Genomic DNA, 18334 nt, shown 5'->3' with positions numbered 1-18334 from the left:
CCCCAGACTACATGTCAGCTTGCCAAAAAGTTTACCTTCTTAAAGCATGGCTTTAATCACAGTGGAACCCCTGCTCTAAAACATTAAAATGGCTTCTCACCTCTTAAGAAGTCATGTCTAAGCCTCTTAGCCCCCTTCCGCAGCTACCTTTATTTTGTCTGATTTCCCAGTACTCTACCCCTACTACCATCAGCCAAAGTCAAGGTACTGCTTATTGCCTATGCAGATGTCTGTTTTTCCAGCTCCCGTCTTAGCGGACTGCTTCCTCTATCAGGAATGCTCTTTATCGAAAGTCCAGCCCACTACCACCTTCTTCATCCAACAAACGACCACCCTGGGCCATGCACTCCGTGAGGGACCAGAAACAGTGATGTGAAGTTATATGGCCTCTATCCTTGAAGGCCTCACAAACAAGAGGTGGAGACGGGTTGGTAACATAAACCACAACAAAACACATTAAGTGCAATTACAGAGAAAAGAACAAAATGCTGTGGGAATCCACTCGCCCAATATCCAGCCTCAAGATTTCTCATTTTTTGATCAGCTACGACAAATGAATCTTCAAAGCAATGAAAGGTACTTAGTCTCTATTCTGGTTTTATTTGTGCACGGATTTCTTTTTCCTCTCCTACTCTATGCATTTTCTGTGAGGCATTGTGAGAAAACCGAACACTAATAAGAGCAAGTTCTTGCTCACAACTGTGTTCATGTGCATGCGTAAAACCGATAATCACAGGTCACTATGATATAAGGCAGGCTTCGGTAAGCGTTCACAGGACCATGTGCTAAGGGAATCAGTAATTCTGACTGGGGACACAGGGGAGCATGGAGACCTTAAACATGAGCAGGATTTTCAACAGCTGAGATGGGGAGGAAGGAAGAGACAGAGAAGGCATTTCAGAAAAAAGAAAACCATGAAAAAGGCACAGAGCTGTCTAAAGTCCTGGTGTGGTTCTGCTCATTGCCTGTAGGCTCGAGCCTGGCATACAGGAAGCATGACAAAAATGCTGGGGAAATAATTCTATCTCCCCCTCCGCCCATTTATGAAGACAGACCTAGAAAGCACTTGGTATTATTTCGAACATACAGGCTTCCGAAACTTTTTTTAAACAAGTGAATTGATTAAAAAGTGGGAAGGCAATAAGTTTGGGAAAAGAAATATAACTTAAAACAAACAAGAACCCAAGACTTTTACTTCAAAGTCCACAGGTCCTTCATGAAGTGATGTTCCTGGGGAACAGATCAGATAGTTCATAAGTGATATTTCTAACTTACTCAAGCCATGAATTAACAATAGCTAACACTTCCCTGGTGCTGTTAAGTGCACTGTTCTAAGCACTTTACACACGGTAACTTGTTTAAGTCATGTAACAACTCCTTAAAGTAGGCACTGTTAATTGTCTCCATTTGGAGAGAGAAAACAAGTCTCAAAAAAGTGGAACAACTTGCCCCAGCAAAGCCAAGATCTGATGCTACGCAGTTTGGTGCCTAAGTCTGTGCTCTTAAACACTCAACTGCTTTTCCTGAAGCAGTAACTTCTTAGGACAACCCTACTGGGCTGAAGGCGTTAGTTCCTCAGGGGAGAACCAGAAGAAGCAGGTTCCTTACGTTCTCATTAGAAATATTTATAAAGGATAGAAATTATCCTGCTTTGTTTTACATTTCGAATGAAAGGATATTTCCCCCTACTTTCCATTCACATGATATCCTTTTTCTGAATTCTTTTCAATGAATGCCTTAACTGACATAAGTCTATTGTTGATAAAGGACCTGTATATTATTCCATTGAAAAGGCCTTATTTGCACATCAATTTAACTTACTTTTGTCCAAAAACAAGGCCATCTGCTTCTCCAGACCCTCAGGACCCCCCCTTGTGGATTCATCTTCATATTTTAATGGGATTGGGGTGTTTGGGTCAGCTGCAGGAAGGTCGCTTTCTTTTTTAATGCTGCTATCCACTGATTTTAAACCCTTTAAAAAAAGGAGAAACATTTACAATACATGTAACTGAAGGTCAACTAGAAACTAAATATAAGGCCACATCTGGACTACTGAATACATTTAAGAAAATTTATATTTTGGAAACAGACTTTAACAAACTAAATTTGACCTAAAAGAGTTGGGAAGAACTAATTTTCACTTTATACTTAAAGAGAAAAAAAAATCACAGTGGAATATTATTCAGAATAAAATTTGGACACCAATCAACAAGTGCTATTTGCATGTCAAGTACAAGTTTTACTGAAATAGTGAAGACTAAACTAAAACTTACCTCCAGAACATAGCTAAGCACAAGTCTACAGCGCTCTTCTGTGTCATGGCAAACTGGAAATGCACAACTGGGCTTCAAAAACAGACGTTTAAAATTATTAATATGCTACCAACATGACAAGTTCCATAGTTCTCATCTCCTGGGAATTACTAAAACTCTACACATCAATAATTTCAAAATTTGCTTGTGTATTGAGTTTAGTGAGGTATCTGATATTAAGGTTAACGTACTGTTTTAATTGCAGATCAAATGGATATAAGCACAATCAACAAAAATCTTGCTTAACAAAAAAGATCTCCCAGCATATACGTTGCTTTAAGTACTTAAAATTTTAAAAATAATTCTATGATGACAAAAAAGCCAGGATGAGAGTGGTAATGTTTTATATAAAGGTATACCTAATCTAATAGGTCAGCTCAATTCCTAATTAGCACTGATACTTAGTAACACAGTTAACAATATCATCAGTTTAGCATTACGTTAACGACTATCACCAATGGTCTCATTGTATAATTTATATGCTTAATTAGGAGCCAAACCAGTTAACAACCTCCATCTACTAAGAGAGATTATGTGTAAGAGCCTCTGCAGGGCATTTTGGTGAATCCTGTGAGGCTGGAAGTACTGTTCTCAGTTTACAGAAGAGAAGCAAGCACAGATGTTAAGTAATCGGTCCAAGGACTCAGTGAGTGAGTGCTGAAGCTGGGGCTCTGGAGCCATGCTGACTGACTGTACTTCAAAAAGTACACTGATAAGGCAAAGCGAGAACTGAAGACATGTTTACATGAACACTATGATCACACTTTTTAAGTGCTTCACCTATTAATAAAAGGTGCTATCTCTGTAAAAAACTGTAACATACCATTACGTCTTTATCATCTAATTGCCCCATAAATCCAGGGTCTTGTGTTACAATGCAGTTGCCTAAATACTGTAACTTTTGGAATCAATACCTTTGTTTATAATCAGAAAAATATTTTACTCCACTGGTTCAAACTCCAAGTGCATTAAAATTCAGATGACAGTTAATAACTTCTTCCTGTAGTCAGTCAGTCAGATATTCACTGAGCATGCACTGTGTTTTAGACCCGGGAGACACAAGAGCGTCCAGGCCTTCAGGGAGTTTATGTTCTAGTGAACGGAGACAGACAAACACAAGACCTTCAGGGTCAGATTATGCCCACTAAGAAGATAAAAATAGAGCATGCTTTGGCTAGAGTGGTCAAGGAAGGTCTCCTGGAGGAGGGGACGCTTCAGCCAAGAATTAAGGCTCAGAAAAAGGCAGCCATGAAAAGATCTAGAGAAAGGTAAGTTTCGAGCACAAGCAATAGGAGATGCAAAGACCTCAGATGGGCATGATCTTGATGAGTCTGAGACAGAAACAAAGGCAGTGTGGCTAGGTAAACGAGAGGCGAAAGTGAACGAAGAGGTCAGAAAGATAGGCAAGATTTTAGGGTGACAAAGAGGTGTCCTCTAAAAACCTATCTGGATATAAAGTCTCTGTCTGAAAGTGAAACTCAGAGCTTAAATTAAGAGATTATTTGTAAATATGACTGTATTTCAGTTCAGGGAACAGCCAAAACTCTTTTAAGGCTGACCTGGATCTGACAACAGGGAGGGAGGACTGGAAAGTAATTCTATTTTGGAAAACTGAAACATACTGATACTGTCTGGTGAAAGACTGATGGCAGAAGAACAGACAACGCAATCCATACCAACAGAAGCCTGACGGGTTGGAAGTAGTTAGGGTCTATCTGGCCCTGACCAGGCTAGCGACATGTCCAGTCATGCTGACATGGCCACAGTCACTGAAAAGCACTGTCCTGTAGCATAGGGACGATGAAGCAGATGTCTCCACATAGGGATCAAGGAGCCACCCTTGTCCACCCTTGTCCACTCTGATTCTATGTTCACCAAGCAACCTACACACTCAGTTTCCCAGCAACCCAGAAACTGGAAAGAAGTATCCTGGTGAGGAGACACGACTACACACTGGTCACTGGAAAGGAGAATCTCCCACAAAAAATTAATATATTGATGGGTGGCTTACGTATTTGTCCACCATAGGTCTGCATGTGGGTCAGTTACCCTGGCACAATTAGAAAAACAAGTTTTAGAATTCATAAAGCTAATGATTATCAGATCCTGGACCATGAGGCATTTATTGAAGTAATGCCATTTTTTAAGAGGCTAACTGTATTCAATTAACAATTGCTGGTTTTTCCTTTGATAACACTTTAATACAAATATGCATATGCTTACTCTGATTTGATGAATGGATTTGTATTTTTCTGGAACTGACAATTCTCCAACAGATTTAATTATAGCTACTGCTTTGTTATCATCTGATGGATCAGAACCGGTGCTATAGGATCCATTTTCATCGCTGTCAGGCATCTCCTCTTCCTCTTCACTATAACTTTCATCAGAATTCTCATTTAAAGGAGATTCTGAACTCTCTTCTTTTTTAGGTTCATCCAATTGAAAAAGTTCTGAAAGCATGTAATTGGCTGAAGCAATAATCTTATTAACAGAAAAAAAAAAGAAACATGTATAAGTGACTGTCATCAAAATTGAGCACTCTAGAGCCAGCCCTGATGGCCTAGTGGTTAAAGTTTGGTGCTCTTACCACTTCAGCAGCCCGGGTTCAGTTCCCGGCCACAGAGCCACACCATGCGTCTGTCAGTAGCCATGCTGTGGCAGTGGCTCACACAGAAGAACCAGAGGGACTTAGAACTAGAATATACAACTATATATTGGCGCTTTGGGGAAGGAAAAAAAAAGAAAGAGAGGAAGATTGGCAACAGACGTTAGCTCAGGGTGAATCCTCCCCCCCAAAAAGACAAAATTAAAAACATTTTTTTAAAAAATTGAGCACTCTAACATGGAATGAATTTTACTATTGTACTAAAAAATTTTAGGAAGTCTGCAAACAGACTGTTTCTACCAGAGACTGTAATATACACAGAAATGTTCCCAATTCAAAGTTACCAATACTCTGACTCTGAATGTACTCTGTAAAATCCTCATAGGTTGATAGGTTTTTTACTTCCCGAAATTATTCCATCCCTGGCTACCTCTCTTTAAAAAAGGTGGTGACTGTACTTCACTAGAAACAAGAAAAAGTTTTCAAGTGGAGAGTGCCATAACTAAAATATTAGCAAGATATTGCTCCATATCAACTGAGAAACCAGAATTTCTCTTTAGAAGCTATGAATTAGTAAGAGTTTCTCTTTTACAGGCAACAAAGGGGGCTGGCCCTGTGGCTGAGTGGTTAACGTTCCACACACTTCACTTTGGCAGCCTAGGTTTGTGGGTTCACATCCCAGTGTGGACCTACTCCACTCATCAGCCATGATGTGGAGGCATCCCACATACAAAGTGGAGGAAGACTGGAACAGATGTTAGCTGAGGGCTAATCTTCCTCACAAACACACACACAAAACTAGGCAACTAATATTTACTGTAATCTATGGTTCAGGGGAAAAACCTCCATTAGCTTAATAAGAGAAAAGCTCATCCTGGTATCTCTTAAAATTAGCATTTGTTTATTACCATTTATTCCACTCTATTATGTGTTATTAAGTAATTCTTAATCATAGACACTCCATAGTTTTAACACTATTTTCCAACTTTCACATAAACTGTTCAATTTCCACTAAACACCACCACTTCAGTCAGCAATTAGATGTTTAAGTCCAGAAACAGTTTTGCCATTTTTCTTCAAAAAAAGTTTTCTCTCAGTTTGGTCTTTAGGATAATGTTTATCTCCAAACTGGATGTGGCTACAATTAAAATTAACTTGGATCTTCAAAAAAAATTCTATCTACTACATACCTTTTCTGATTTAAATAGGCTACAACAACTAGCCTTATACCGAAAAATACAGTTGTCAAATTCAGACAACCGAGGGCAAGGGTGGTGTGAAATCGTGGGGCGCACAACTAGGAGATTGTCTTAAGAGACGCTTTTATGAACTGAAGTATGGAATGTGGACCTTATTCACATTAACAAAGTGATAACAAGGTCCATTTATATAAATGGATCTTTTAAAAGATACCAGAGTTTTCCACCTTCTAGAAGTGACAAAACAAAGGAAAAAAGAGCACTCCTCTGTTAAAATTATGAGTTCTAAATTTACAGAACAGTCCTCTCCAAGAGAAATGTAATGTGAGCCACAGGCAAAATTTTAATTATTCTAGGGGCTACACTAAAAAAACTAAAATCTGGCAAAATTAATTTTAATATATTTGATTCAATAAACACAAAATATCATCACTTTGACATGTAATGTGTACACATAGAATCTTCAAAGTTCTGTGTCTATTTTACACTTAAAGCACATCTCAATTCAGATTAAACACATTTTAAGGGCTCAAGAGACACATGTGGCTATTGGCTACCATACTGGATGGGGCAGTTACAGACTATGAATTATGTAGCTTTAATGTCTAGGCAACAATTCTCCATCAGAATGCTATAATTTTTTTTGAGAGAGTAAATAAATGTTAATCTTACTTGAGGATGTCTGCTTTTGTCCAACAACTTAACACAATTAAGAAGCAATGTTCTAATAGTCCCATAGTGTTTCTTATTTTGATTCTTCTTCATCATCATGTTGCAAGCAACCCTAAAAAAAATGTTTACATCAACTTCACTCCCCATTCATCACTCTCCGTGAGACTTTAAGCAAGCTCTTCTTTCCTTCCAATAGAGTAAGGGCTATGAGAAACAATTAAATATCGTATTTCATACCACCTCCCCAAAGTTTATTTTTGTAGTCTATATGTATGCATGTGTATGTGTACACACACACACACACACACTTTGTTTTTTAAACTATGAAAACCTAAAAGGTATTTAAAAGCCTTGGCTTGGATAGTGTGGCTATAAACTTTAAAGTATTAAGTAAGGCTACTTTTTCATCTCAACTTCTTGAAGCACTCACTTATATAAGAGAATAGCCACTGGCATTGTGAATGGATTCTGGTATTTGTCTTCTGTTTCTTCACAGAGAGTAGTGAGATCATAGAGTTTTACTATATCACTGCCACTTGCTGAAAAGAGAAACAAATACACCTCATTTTACAGTAGTCACTCAAATCAGTTAGTGCTCATTCAAGAATAGGCTCACCTTTAAATAGCCAATAGGTATGTCCTTCTTTGGTACAATTAGATTTCAGAAACGATAAAATATTCTGTGCAATATCTTTTATGACTTTAGTAGAAAAATTAGAGTTTTCCAAATTGGGAATCTCTTCTGTCTTTATCATTTCATACTTCTATAAAACACAGATATAGGCAGTTTAAGAGAAAACCTAGGCAGCAACACTTCTCTTATGAGAAAGCAACGAAATATATAAATCTTGCAATTACAGACCTATGCAGCACAAAAGAGTTTAAACCGATGGTTTTTGATCTCTTTACTGCTCCAACATTCCAAGAGAACCTGACCCACCCCCACTAGCAATGCGGTTGATTTACCACAGGAGTGATTCCAAGAGAATCAGCATCAGATTTTGAACCACAAATGTAGGCATGATCTTATTTCTCTTCTCACATGGAACAATCACACTGTACACACTCTTTCATTCTACTCCAGTGGTCTTCAACTGGGACGATGGTAAAGGAAGGTAGACTTCACTGAGTAAGCTTCTCCCCTAGACACTAGAACCACCTGGGAAGTCTCTCCAGTAGACACTACTCTTCCTTTGAGCTCTGGACTCTATTCCTTTAAAGAAATGGAGCACAGGGAGTGGGGGTTGGGGTGGAGGTAGCAATAAGAGTAAAGGCAGTATGGACATTACCACCACCATTTTTAAAACACCTCCATATTTTTCTAGCTAGTCTTCTGTTCACTCTCCCTAAAAGCCTCTTACTACATTTCCTGAAGTACTCTAAGACTAGAATCTCCACATCAACCAGAAAATAAGACCAAAGACAGTCTCCCAAGGTTGGTTTTCATCCTTCTTGGTTCATCTCAAGGCCCCAAGTCATCATTTCCTTCCTTAAAACACTCCTCTCCCAGACTTTATGCTGCATATTTTGGTTCTCCTTCCCTCTCTGTGAATGCCCCTCCATTTTCATCCATACGGTGAAAGCTTCAGTGACTGATTTTAGCAGCTTCCCTTGGTGATGACCTCCAACAGTATCCAGGCAGATGATGCCTCCATTCATTCTCTAGCCCAACCTTCTCCAATGCCCGCAACTTCGAAATGCTCACTGGACATTTTAATGCTTTCCTCAAACTAAACACATTATGAAGTGAAATATATCACCTTCCCTGCCTAAACCAATTCAAGGTCCCATTCTCAGGCAACAATACCACCATTATTCTAGCCCCTGAGCCCTAAAATTTCCTTTGACTCTTCCCTCCTTGCCCACTCACCGCCTCTCATTAAATGTTTCCATTTACGGTGATGGTACAACAGTGGTTCTCAATCAAGGGTGCAAATCAGAATCATCTAAAAACTTTTTTTTTTTTGGACAAATACACAAATCCCACCTATCCTGAAATACTGGGGGTCCAAGCAAGTGCATTTTCTAAGAGGCCACAGATGATTCTGATACACATCACAGGTTAAGAATCACTGGGTTGGAGTACAACGGATAAAAGCATGGCCTCAGCCAGATACAAGTTCATATATTGGCACCACCACTTACTAGCAACGTGGCCCTGGGCGACTCACTTGAGCTCCCTGATCCTCAAGTTTCCCTCTTCATCAAAAGGGAATAATAACATAAGAGTAGCTAAGAAAGTCAAATAAAGTGATGCATGTAATGCACTTAGCGAAGTGTCTGGAACAAAACAAGCACTCAACAAATTCTAGTTATTGTTATCGCCGTTGGTTCTTAGCAGTTCCTCTGTAGTGTGAGTACATAATGCTACTTGCAAACTTGCAAAAGCAGTGCGATACCTAAGCAGTCTGCTTGTCTCCAAGTCCTCCCTATCTGTCCTACATGCCATCTCCAAATATTCCAACACAGCCAATTTCACCGCCCACTCGCAAAGCCTTCACTGATTCCAGATCACCCACTGAACGGAGCCCAAACCCCTTAGCTCAGCATTCCTGGGTTTCCATTATTTGCCTGCGACTTTTACAATCTTTTTGCTATTCTACCATATGAATCCTATGTTCCCTGACTGGATTTATCATCAATCCCTTCATTTACTTACACTGGTCTTTTAAAATCCATCTCACATTTTGAGATGTGATCTATCATTCAAGATCCAGTTAAGATACCACTTCTTCCAGGAAGTCTTTCTTTCAGATCAAAATAGCAGTGATCTCACCCTTCTCTGATCATCCAGACTTGTGTGTGTCCTATACTTCTAACACTTGATCTACTGTCTCCTAGTTTTCTCTCTGCACACTGTGATTTCCCATTACATTATATCTTTCTGAGTAGTAAACAACTTCATTGTCTTTCCCTCTCATTTGCAATGGGGATAAAGAGCCTCATAAATAGAACATACTCAATAACAATTTGCTATATAAGCTACCTATTTCATGCAATTATTGCTGTGGCCTTTACCTAAAACTGTGCAATATGGATTAGATATTGGTATACTGAATAAATAAACTCCACAGTATAGACAAGTTCAGGTAATTACTTGCGGTGCCTGGCACTAAAATTAAGACATCTTACGGCTACAAATGTAGGTTTTAGTCTATTTATGACCTTTACACAAATTACCTGTAAAATTATATAGTCTTGTAACATCTAGAATTCTGATATCACCAACTCAAATGTGGAAACACGCAAATTTCAGTTTATTCACAGCTATCTTCCTTGCCAAAAATATACCTTGGTATTTAAGGGCTATAAAACTTTGGTGAGGTACTCTCTGCACCAATTTGCATTTGAGAGATTCTTAGAAGAGTTACACTGTATCTTACCTGTACAATTCCATTTACATGAAAACACATCACAAGCTCTGGTACATTGCATATCAAGTTGTCCAACCAATAGTCAATTCCAGTTAGCACATTAATTGGTTTGTTGTTATCCCTAAAAATAAACATTTCCAGTGTTATTTGGTTTAATTAAGATGTTCCATAGTGAATTATGAGACTTATTTCCTCTATTTAACTATTTTACTTTATTCTCCCTAGGTAGCAAATGCCATATATACTTTCTTTTCTAATGAGATATGCACATGTAGATCAGGTGGTGTGTTATACTTAACATTTTTCCATAAGCTTTGCTTGGATTTCTAACTGGGATTCACAAGAGTTTTCAGTAAGAACAGAAGGAAACATGATAGCAGATGACTATGACCCCACTGCATGCTCCTTATACAATTTGAGATAAAAGACTGACCACCATGCATGATAATGCCCAAGTCAGAATTCACATTGGCTACTATGAATAAATACACCTGGAGCATTAAGAAAAATGTTCACAATTAGTTCATAGGAAGCTGGTAAACCACTTCCTTAACTAATTAAATAAACTGTTACATTCTCACAAGCTGTAGATTCAGACGTAAGACTAGGCCAGTATAACAGATCTCTAACTCCATTCATTAAGGACTAGAATGAAAACCCAGCTATAGGGCTTTCAGCATCTGCTGATAACAGCTCCTTCCTTACTGTGGCCACTTCAACTGGTGAGGCAAGGCAGGAGGTGAAAAAACGTAGAAAGAGGTAAGGACGCCCAAATAGATAAGTGAAGGGCAGATGGAACACTGACTCTAAAGGAATACAATTTTGGTTTACCTGAGACGTAAGCTGACTGCTGGATATCTGCCTCCTCCAAATATAGGCATGTTGGAGCCAACTAACATATGTATGTCTTCAAATGTCCACAAAATATTCCGCACAAAATCATTTTTAAGACCCTTGATTTAAAATAAAAGGACAGACAATTATATAATAAACAGGAGATCCATAATTTCCCCCCATGATTCAAAGGAAGAGTAGAAAAAGGAAAAGACAAAGGAGACCAAGTAAATTAAAGTCACAAAGCTGTAAGATCACAGAGATGTTTAGAAAGTGATTTTCAGGATCAGGTGGATTTCTTCCCTAGGAAGTCCAATTTAGACCAGTTTGAAATGACGAAGTAGACTGGGGATTAGGTGTCCCAGCTTGCGCACCACGGAAAGCATACCTGACTGTTCTCCCCGTCATTGAATAAAGTAGTCAGGTTTTGTTCTTTGGGTGCTGAGGCCACATGCCCCACTATGTATGAGGGCTCAAGAGGCTCACTTCCCTGTGAAAAGTGCAAGGATAAGGAGTGATTCTGCTGCTCTAATTTCTTAAAAACGGCCTACTTTTTAAAGAGTATCACCTAAACATTCAAAGCAGACACCTCAAATCTACTTTTGTGACTCAGGACTAATCCAAGTCATTAACTCTCATCACTGGTGGCTTACTTCAGCTCTTAATTATCATAGCTACTACAATAAACTAATCACATTTAGATCTTAATTACCATAGCTACTACAATAAACTAATCACATTTAGATCTTAAACAAAAAAGATTAAGAATTATTTTAAGCTTTCAAAGCTTTTAATTTTTCTCTCTTTTGGATGAATTTGAACACCATTGCTCTTTCAGCCTACCCTATTCTCTACTGACTTAAAAATTTCCTAAGAAACCTCAGCCATACTGTTGAGACATCAGTCATCAGAACAGCCTCCAGTTTCACATTTCCTAATGTGAGCTTCACAGAATACCAGTCCCTAGGATACTTGGTGAAAAATTTCCAGAGTAAGCTTTGAAAAATGTTGCTTACTGTAGACTTGTTTTTGGAGACTAACAATGCGTATTACCATAAAAAAGTCTCTAAGAGGTCCTGCAGTGGGAAAATCTACTTCACCTCTATAACTCAATGCTCTCAAACTTATTTAAACTCAGAACACTTTTTTATTCTGAATACATGCTGTGGACTATATTTTGGAAAACATTCGGGAAGGGGAACCTTTGACAATGGGTAAACTCAGTCCACCACTCAATTTTCCAACCATTAGGATGGCTGTCATTGGGAAACATTACTTTAAATCTTTAATGTCAATGTTGCAACAGCCCCCAAGATGGGCATGCGTATGTGCACGCACAGTGCTTATTCCATGAAATTCTATGTTACTTCTCATCTTATGTGTTTACTAATAGGCTTAGCATCTGCCCACAAAGTAAGCACAGTCATGTGCCACATAACGATGCTTTGGTCAATGGCAGATGACATGCACGATGTTGGTCCCACAAGATTAGTACTATACAGCCTAGGTGTGTAGTGGGCTATCCTATCTAGGTTTCTGTAAGTATACCCTATGATCTAACGACAGCTTTCTCAGAATGTATCTCCACTGCTAAGCGATGCATGACTGTATACGTGACGGCAAGCCCAGGGCGGGGGATCACCAGTGTTTTACTATCTTGTCTTCTCTTTAAAGAGTTCTGACAGAACATCAAACTTTTTTATTTTTTTTTTATACAGACAAGTTATCAACCTACGGACCAACTCCCAAAATTATATTTGCCAGGTAGTTGCTTTAGTGGGAGTTTGGGCTCTAAGTTATAATGTTCTCAATAAAGGTTTGGCTCCAAGGCCATACCACAGATGCCTATTCAAATTCTATTACTGCTTAACATAGGCCTCAGACTAGCAGTTTTACTTTTGGAAACAAGAACTCATGAAGTAATAGCTTGCAAACAAAAATAAATCTCTAAATGTTGAAATTTAGGCAGAATGTTATAAAAATATTCTGTAAAAGATTATTTTTATGGCAAGCTAGCTCTGCATAGGAATATGCCACTGCTGAGATCATCTGCTTATAGGCCCTTCTAAATATGTGTGGAATACATGGATGCAGTGGAGTACTGCTGTAAGGATAGGCCTCTGAAGTCAGAAAGACCAGGGTTTAAACCCTAGCTCAGACTTCACCAGCTGTGTGATCACAGACAAACATTGACTGTTTATGAGCTTTAGTTTACTTATTTGTAAAATGACGCCATCAACACTTAATACATATGCAGCTTCAAGGATGAAAAAATTTATACACGCACAAACACACACGCCATAAAACACATGGCATAAGAGGCATTAAATAGATGGCAGTTCACTTCTTCCGCATGCAAGTCTACGGATTCTCAAAGCCTCCAAGATTTTTCATGGTAACCCCTAAGCAAGGTAAGCAGAGAACGGTAAGGCTGGGAGAGGAGATGGGTGGCAGGAGACTAGCATATCTGTCATGTGGTCTTATTTTAATGTGTGGGTTCTGAGGTCAAGGAATACTAAATGAATTTTTAAAAACTCCTTTAGTGAAATATAATCACATATAGGAAGCTGCATAAAACAAATAATACAGCATAATGACTAATTACAAAGCAAATTACCCACGCAACCATCACCCAAGTCACGACAGGGGACCCTGCAGCAGCCAGCACCCAGTGTCCCTTCTCACTCACACAACATCCCCTCCTCCTGGTGGTGACCAGTAGGCAAACGTGCAGAGTAACCAGTTCCTTCCTTTCCCTTAGAGGTTTCCCAACTTTGGAAAAAATTTAAATTCATTACATAGTTTAATGAGGTTCTCTATCTTAAAACCTACTAAAACTAAAATCAAGTTAAATGTATTTGCCTCCTATAACCCTATAATTTGCGAAGATAGCAACAATCTGGACGAATAATGTTCCACATGTGAGAACACAGAGCAAAAGGAAAAACAATTCACCAAGTTAAAGATCTTATTTTTATCCTCTTCAAGTCTGTCAATATATTTTCTTGAAAACAGATGTGCACAATTTACATCTATGGCATTATTTTATTCCTTGTTAGTCACAATAAGGACAAAACAAGCAATAAAAAGAAACCAAGAATATAAGAGACAAAACAGACAACATATTATACTCTTTCCTCCTTCCTAAAAGCTTTATAAGATTAATGTAGGTTAAGTCTCAGGAACTTCAACCAGAAAATATTAAGGGTGATTTTAGGCCTAACAATTTGACTAAAAGTTAAGCTAGGAAGGTCAGTATTTAAATTACAAACAAGCCTGTAAGTCACAGTATTTGATAGACATTTACGATGTATCCAAACTTGAAAATATACCGTATCACTATATTATATATAATAATACTCTTACAACTTTGAGGAGATAATTGGTATTGATAAACATACTGGTAAGCTATTTTGAATGCTGGTAAAAAATTTTAAAATATTTTTAATCATTTAATTTAAAAAACCTGATCACAATATCTTTTGTAAATTTTACTTGGAAAAACTACAAAAATATTTTTTTAATTGTTAGACATAAATTGATAGGATATTTTTTACTCCTGTTCATCTATTTTTATTAACAAGATAATAAGTTTTGTCTTCTTAAATGAGTTTACTGAATTAGCACGTAAGCACTAACCTGACTGGAAGCACTGGGGTCTTCAGAAACAGAAGACGGCATTTCAAAGGGGGCAGGCCAGGAAGGCCCATTTGAGTCATTCGTCTGATCTGAACTGGATGATTCCTGCTGTTCTGCTGCAGCTGGCACAGGCTGAGCGGCTCCATCGCCATTGATGCTGGCCACATCAGAAAGAAAAAATGTCCCATTATTACTAAAGTCAACTTATGTCACGGTCTACTAGTTTTTAAAATCAAGATTCTATAATCAAGGATAAACTTTATTAAAAAAACGAATATAAGACACTGAAATGTCAACAATACCACAGTGGCAAAACAAATTATTACTTTTATTGGCTTCAAATTAAATTTTAGATCAGAATTTCACTTTTCCTCTTAAGATAAAAATAAACAAGTAGCCAAGTACCTGTAATATAAAAACTTGGAAAGAATAGCCTTCTGATACCAGTGCTCTTTGCTCTTTTTCTTCCTCTGCCACTTCTGATCAATAAGTCTTTGATAAAACTCTTTCAGCCACGTCCAATCACCAGTCTGAATAATGTAAGAAATTGATAAATACAACAAACCTGTGGTCAAAACAATTTGTTATCTATTACTCTTTTACATGGAATACTCTTTCATCTTTTGAATACTATTTCATAAACACACACTTACCTTTCTAGACTCAATTCCTATCACCTCTTTTGGGAAATCTCTGTCTTTCTTCTCTCTCTAAGCCAGGCTAGGAGAGGTGACCCTTTTCCATAACACGTTCTTTAGCGCCTGGAATAAGCCCCACTATGAACACTGTATTGAAATTATCTATATGTTTCTAACCCCAAAACTGTAAGCTGCTAGGAAGCAAGGACTGTGATTTACTCACTGTCACATCTTAAGATCTTGCCCAGTGGCTAACACATACATAGAGATTGAACTGTGGTCTTTCCAAAGGGAAAAACATTTATAAATGTCAATTTAAATCACTGTAACTTATTTTCCTTTATAAAGCATTGCAGGAATATTCTTTAAAGAGTAGTCTATTGAACAGGTAGGACCACGTACTACTTTCAAATAGTCCATGACAATGTAAGTACACAGAAATGGTGAGTAAGACTTGACAAACTGCAATATTATTATACTTGACAAAAGTATCCATCATCAACACATTGGGGGAAAAACAGTCATTTAGCAACATATAGTTTGAGAAATTCTGGTTGAAGAGAACCAATTAATTCTAATAACTATGTATTCATAGGAATAACTTTTAACATTTTTCACATTTCCTGGCAGCCATGTTTCAGGAGAATCTCTTTAGTGGAAACACCAAAGGATTTTTCAAAAATTTAAACTAGGTCTTTAAATTTCAGATTTTTCACAACTTTCCTCACTAGTTTCATCCTGTCCCTTGCAAGAATCCTGGCTGTTGGTATCAATAAAATAAGTTTCTTCCCTGTTCTCTCTCTTTCCTATTTTTGCTTTATTAAAGCTTTCTTATCTTCAGCAAAGCTTCTCGTTTCTTGATTGTTGAAGTACTCAACTGCACTTCCACTCCGGCCTCTCTTTGAAACAAAATCATATTTCCAGTGCCCTTAAGTTGTTAAAATAATGTTTTTTTGGTTGTTTTTCACAACAAGTATTACCTGAGAGGATCTCATAAAGAGTTCTTGAATATCTAACTCGTCTAACAAGAGAGTCCTTCCGACACGGTGCACGGCCATGCTCACGTGGGACTTGCTGTACGGAATCTTCAGGAGCTTTTTTATGTTCTTAAAAAAATTAAGAGGAAAAATAGTTTAGAAAGATTTCTTTTACTGTGATTTGGAACCTTTCAAATTTTAACTTCATTCAGTTTTAAAGCATAGTAAACCTGTTTTCCCTAAGGTTATACACACTGTATTTTACACAAAGAGCTAAATACAAACCCATGGAAGACAGAGCTTTAAAACCAGAATCACCTACACTTTACCAGTCATACTATGTTAATGTAAGTGATGGTCAAAGATTTATTTTTACATGATAAAATTTCCTAAGGTTAAGTGTGTATAGGTCACACTGTTGCACTGACCTAGGCTTTTAGCATATGAGATAAAACTGACCAACCAAGGAGCAATACATTTTGCTAAAAGTGTCACTCTAATTCTCAACTGGTCATATTATACAAAATCATCCCAAACATTATAATCACTTGTAATTGCCATTATTAAAATACAACCATCAATATCATTACCACCGCCATTGTTTCGGGAGTTGCTACTTCCTCTTTAGAGAAAGGAGATATGGTAAACACAATTACTTTAATAACAAAAAAGGTATTCGATAATCAGATAGTTGTATCTTATTTCATCAGTAATTTTTCAAGACTACAGACCAGAGCATGCTATAAACCCCCAGCACAAACACCCCAATTACATTCCACAGTAAGGACACTTACTTCAGAGTCAGAGACCACATCCACATCGTTTCCTACAGAATCAATAAAGTCGTATGCCATACCAAAGCTAAGGAGGGAACAAAGGCCACAAAGGTCATGCTCACAATAATGCAGGGAGAGTTTATAATAGAATACTGTGTTTTATTGCTTCTAGGATACATTTTCCACATTCTAACAGCTCTGAAATCAGTATGCCTATCACCATGATAGTTGGCTAGTTTTCCCTTCTTAGTGGTACATAAAATAACAGTGCAACTTAAAACCAATGGTATCTTAGATTTGATAAAATATAGTAATAATCATTAGAAGCAATTAATAGGAAACATCTAGAATAAAAACAATTATTTTAATTTTTGAATTAACAAAACTGAAAAAATCTCCAAGAGAAAACAGTTAGTTCAAGATATTATTCTTCTTAGGTGGGGAGATAAGAAAAACAGAAACTTTATCAGGATTTTAGTATCCAGAATTGTGTTCCTAGCGATATATACTACTACTCTTTTCAAAAATAAATATTAAAAAACGCACCTGACATCAATTCAGCCAGAAGCAGAAAAGAAAAAGAAAGTTGTGCCAGGGACCATGTGAGGCACACCTCTAACCTACAAGGCTGAAAAGCAGCCGAGGTCACCATTTTTCGGTTAGTGAGTGGCAGAGTCAGGATACTTACCTACGACTGCCTCACTTCAAAGCATGCTCTGATGGTTTACCATGTGGTCTAGGCAAGCTACTTAACCTTTCTAAGCTTCAATTTTTCCCTGTGAAAATTAGTTAACAGCACCTAACTCAAAGGGGCGTCATGAGAATTAAATGAGATAAACATACAAAGAACTTAGCACAGTGTTTGCACACAGTCAACATACTTATTTAAATCACCTCAGCATTTAATCATGTTGACATATCATAATTTATTAAGCCATTCTCCTAAAAGAAGAGATTTGGACTATTTCCAACGTTTTGCTAGTATAAATAATGCTACAAACAAATATTTTGCAAATATAACTTTTACCTTCTGAGGCATTAGGATAATTTCTAGACTACTGGCTCATAAGCTATTAATGTATTTATGGCTCTTGCTACGTTATGTGGAAATATTTTAGGTTCAATCAGAGAGGAAAAAAAGAGAACATATTAAACAGTCTACAAGAACATGGACATTAGTACATTGTTCTCTATAAGACCCCAGGCCACTCTCTCAACTTTAAATGCCACCAGCAGAACTTCCAGCAAGCATCAAAGTCAAGGGTGTAGGTCACCCAACAATCTGGGTGTCTACATCAGGCTTTT

General features: G+C 37.6%; 1 protein-coding gene across 2 annotated transcripts in view; it reads right to left on the bottom strand.

Annotated features, from left to right (window-relative positions):
- EDRF1 (erythroid differentiation regulatory factor 1) overlaps positions 1–18334 on the bottom strand; it is a 48686-nt gene that overhangs the window by 28517 nt on the left and 1835 nt on the right. The window contains exons 3-15 of one of the 2 annotated variants that reach the window (XM_046654298.1): positions 17048–17114; positions 16257–16382; positions 15044–15168; positions 14639–14795; positions 11388–11489; positions 10997–11118; positions 10175–10286; positions 7408–7555; positions 7222–7330; positions 6792–6903; positions 4536–4796; positions 2274–2345; positions 1822–1972 (exon numbers count right to left, since the gene is read on the bottom strand). In XM_046654298.1, coding sequence (XP_046510254.1) covers positions 1822–1972; positions 2274–2345; positions 4536–4796; positions 6792–6903; positions 7222–7330; positions 7408–7555; positions 10175–10286; positions 10997–11118; positions 11388–11489; positions 14639–14795; positions 15044–15168; positions 16257–16382; positions 17048–17114 — 1664 coding nt within the window. The remainder of the gene's footprint in view (positions 1–1821; positions 1973–2273; positions 2346–4535; positions 4797–6791; positions 6904–7221; positions 7331–7407; positions 7556–10174; positions 10287–10996; positions 11119–11387; positions 11490–14638; positions 14796–15043; positions 15169–16256; positions 16383–17047; positions 17115–18334) is intronic. The other variant, XM_046654299.1, reaches the window with a different exon arrangement.

The sequence above is a fragment of the Equus quagga genome, chromosome 2 (assembly GCF_021613505.1).
Source record: "Equus quagga isolate Etosha38 chromosome 2, UCLA_HA_Equagga_1.0, whole genome shotgun sequence".
Taxonomy (NCBI): Eukaryota; Metazoa; Chordata; class Mammalia; order Perissodactyla; family Equidae; genus Equus; species Equus quagga.
This window is presented reverse-complemented; position numbering and strand designations above follow the sequence as displayed.